The 3374-nt window shown below is 44.3% G+C and overlaps 1 protein-coding gene across 1 annotated transcript; it reads right to left on the bottom strand.

Annotated features, from left to right (window-relative positions):
• Positions 1–222: 222 nt before the first annotated feature.
• LOC147628947 (histone H2A-III-like) lies at positions 223–1403 on the bottom strand. Its single transcript, XM_086812118.1, has 2 exons — positions 1122–1403; positions 223–622 (listed from the first exon to the last, which is right to left on the bottom strand). The coding sequence occupies exons 1-2, from the start codon at positions 1314–1316 to the stop codon at positions 377–379; spliced, it is 441 nt and encodes a 146-aa protein (XP_086668244.1). The 5' UTR covers positions 1317–1403; the 3' UTR covers positions 223–376.
• Between the last annotated feature and the right edge of the window lie 1971 nt (positions 1404–3374).

Raw genomic sequence — 3374 nt, 5'->3', positions numbered from 1 at the left:
TTTCCTTTAATGAGCCGACACAACCACATGAAACTCAAAATCGCACTTTAAAACATGAGGTCACAACTCTTGATTAGAGAATCACACTACACCATTGGATAGCCACATGTAATAGGTTAGAGTTACAGCACTCATCCTTTACTCTACATTGCAAAAATGAAGGAACTCGCATTGTATAATTCAGTAGAGCCCACTGAATTAATAGTATCATGTGAACCAAAAGGACCAGAATATCAAACCAAGTTTAGAGCAATAAAATATGTACATACAGCAATGAGGACTGCTCTCGCAGCCAAACAGTGTTTGTAAAGCAAAGGATCCCATATTGCATCAACTAAGCTAATAAACGAAAGCACTAACTTCAATCAGTGACACTTCATTTGGCATCCTTTGCTGGAGACTTAGCAGCTTTGGGCGGTTTCTCCTTCTTCTCAGACTTCTCTGCAGACTTCTTGGGCAGAAGCACCTGGTGAATGTTGGGCAGGACGCCCCCATGGGCAATGGTTACCCCACATAGGAGCTTCCCAAGCTCTTCGTCATTCCTAATGGCCAATTGAATGTGGCGAGGAATAATTCTGTTCTTTTTGTTGTCACGGGCAGCATTACCAGCCAGCTCAAGCACCTGCACATCTTGCCACATCAGAAATGCCACAGAGAGACACATGATAGTGAAACTGGCACCAGTTTGGGTGTAGAGGGAGAGGGGTGATATGGAGACCCAGATCAGACAGAAAAATCTCTCTCTCTCTCTCTCTCTCTCTCTCTCTCTCTCTCTCTCTCTCTCTCGGACCCCACACAGACAATTCCGCATGCATGACAGGGAAAATCGCCATTCAAGCGAGAACCTAGGAAGAGAAGGGAGTGGACGTCGGGCAAGTTTAAACCCAAATCTCTCTCTCTCTCTCTCTCTCTCTCTCTCTCTCTCTCATATGACCACACAGACACCCATTTCTGCATGCGTAACAGGGGGGGAATTGCCGTCCCAACACCAGAAGGGGAAGAGAAAAGGGACGTCGGGCAAATTAAAACCCAAATCTCTCTCTCTCTCTCTCTCTCTCTCTCTCTCTCTCTCATCCTCTCACACACACACGCAGAGACACGGATCCACAATATTAACAGACCTCGGCCGCCAGGTATTCGAGGACCGCTGCAAGGTAGACGGGAGCGCCGGAGCCGATTCTCTGAGCATAGCGGCCCTTCTTCAGGTAGCGAGCCAAGCGGCCCACAGGAAATTGCAGCCCTGCTTTCAGAGTCTTGGACACAGCCTTCTTCTTGGGCTTGCCTCGACCTCCCTTGCTCCCACCTTTGGCGTCCATGATCGACACAGCCACAAGCAGTATGAATGAAAAGTTCACTGTTTGTTTTCTTCCTACCCCTCTTCAACCTGTGATATTATACGCTTGAGCCCACGTCATCGATCCGTCGCTGCTCTTGTGCAGCCATCGATCCCTACTTTCCCAATGCTTTGAATCCTACGCTCTCCAAACGCCCACGTCACCGATCCAGATCTCCTTCCTCCTGCCAATCAAAATTTGAGACAGCCCGATGCACTTTTTTCAATCAAAGTGCTCTTGTCCACATGCCAAGGGTATATAATTTTACTACACCTTTCATTTCTGAAAATAAACTTTAACACCCACCATGTGTGGCAAGTTACATGAGTGTTTTGTAACCAACATATCCCATTGTAATAAAAATAGTAGATAGATTAGCCTCCAAACTTTTAAAAAAACTTTAAATTAGTGAAAAACCTTTGCATTTTTTAGAAGGTTTAGTTTTACGTACCTTCACTTTCTCTTTTTTGCTTTATCTAATTCCCTTAGACTCATGTATTGTACAGTCAAAACAAAAACTTTTTTAAAGCACAAGCCACATGGGGTTCACAAACAACGTACAAAGTTTGAAGTCATACTTTTAGTGGTAGGTACTCCACAATTGTAATCTCATACTTTGAACCCCACAGGATGTGTGTGATTCATGGGGTAGCAATCAATTTGGAAGGTCAAAGGAGATGGTGCATTATTTGTGGCATGTTAGCACAAGTGGGAGGGGATGTCCACCTCACCATCATGGACATGAAATGGAAGTATAGTTTAGGTACCCCCGTAGCATTCATGATGATCCTATTGCGTTTCTTCCTCTTGCCCACCAATCCAAAGCATTTCTCACTCTCCTTACCTCGGACATGGAATGGAAGTATGGTTTAGGTACCCCCCTTGTAGCATTCATGATGATCCTATTGCATTTCTTCATCTTGCCCACCACCAATCCAAAGCATTTCACTCTCCTTGCCCTGAACATGAAATGGAAGCATGGTTTAGGTACCTGGTGATCCTATTGCATTTCTTCCTCTTGTTCCACCACCAATTCAAAGCACTAGTTAGTGACCCACATGGTGTTGCCCCTCCCCCTCATGCTCAAGTGAGGGAGCAAGAGGGTCTTCTCTCTCTCTCTCTCTCTCTCTCTCTCTCTCTCTCTCTCTCTCTCTCTCTCTCTCTCTCTCTCTCGTCAAGAGCTTACCTTACCCTTGCCAAAGCATGTGTCACTAGGTCTTGCCTTTTCGATGCGCAAATGTAGCTTCCCATTGTGGATGTGCTAGCTCATCGTTGTGTCCTCATTGTAATCTCTAACTCTTTGTGATCTCTCTCTCTCTCTCTCTCTCTCTCTCTCTCTCTCTCTCTCTCTCTCTCTCTCTCTCTCTCTATGTGTTCAAGTCAAGAGCTTACCTTAGCCTTGTCGAAGCATGTGTCGTTAGGTCTTGCCTTTTAGGTCGCAAATGTAACTTCCCATTGTGGGTGTGCTAGGTCGTCCGTCACGTCCTCACTCCACTGTCACACCCAAATGCTCCTTTTTCAATGGGTTAAAGGGAGAGCTCTCTATGCCTTGATGGAAGCAAAAAGAGATCTATCTTCTTGGTGGTTCTCTCTCACAAAAGGCGAGGAAAGAAGAAGAGGCTAATGCAATTAAAAAATGTACAATCAAACTTATCTAGCATACAAGCACGCAAGATACAATGGGATATAAGCAAGAAAGAAGAGGGAAGAGGAGATCTCATAAGTAAAACTATCACAAAAGGGAATGATTGTGTATTACAAAAGGGAAAAAGAGGAGATCTCATAAGTAAAACTATTACAAAAGGGAATGATTGTGTATTGCTTATTGTCAAAAACGACTTATATACAAATGACTAGTTTTCACACTAGGTCAACCAAACTTAAAAATAGTGCGGCCTCTATTATTAGTATTAAGCAAGAATGTATCCATAGACTTTTCCTATTTGACATTAAAAGGGCATGGGAAGGCCGCTGTCTTACAAGGGACAAGTGTCTGTAGGTCAGACAAGTGAAACCATGTTAACCTACGGAACAAACCTA

This window comes from Cibotium barometz, chromosome 18 (genome assembly GCF_041138505.1).
Source record: "Cibotium barometz isolate CiBa-2024 chromosome 18, ASM4113850v1, whole genome shotgun sequence".
Taxonomy (NCBI): Eukaryota; Viridiplantae; Streptophyta; class Polypodiopsida; order Cyatheales; family Cibotiaceae; genus Cibotium; species Cibotium barometz.
The sequence above is the reverse complement of the archived record's forward strand: the minus strand, read 5'-3'. Positions and strand labels throughout refer to the sequence as shown.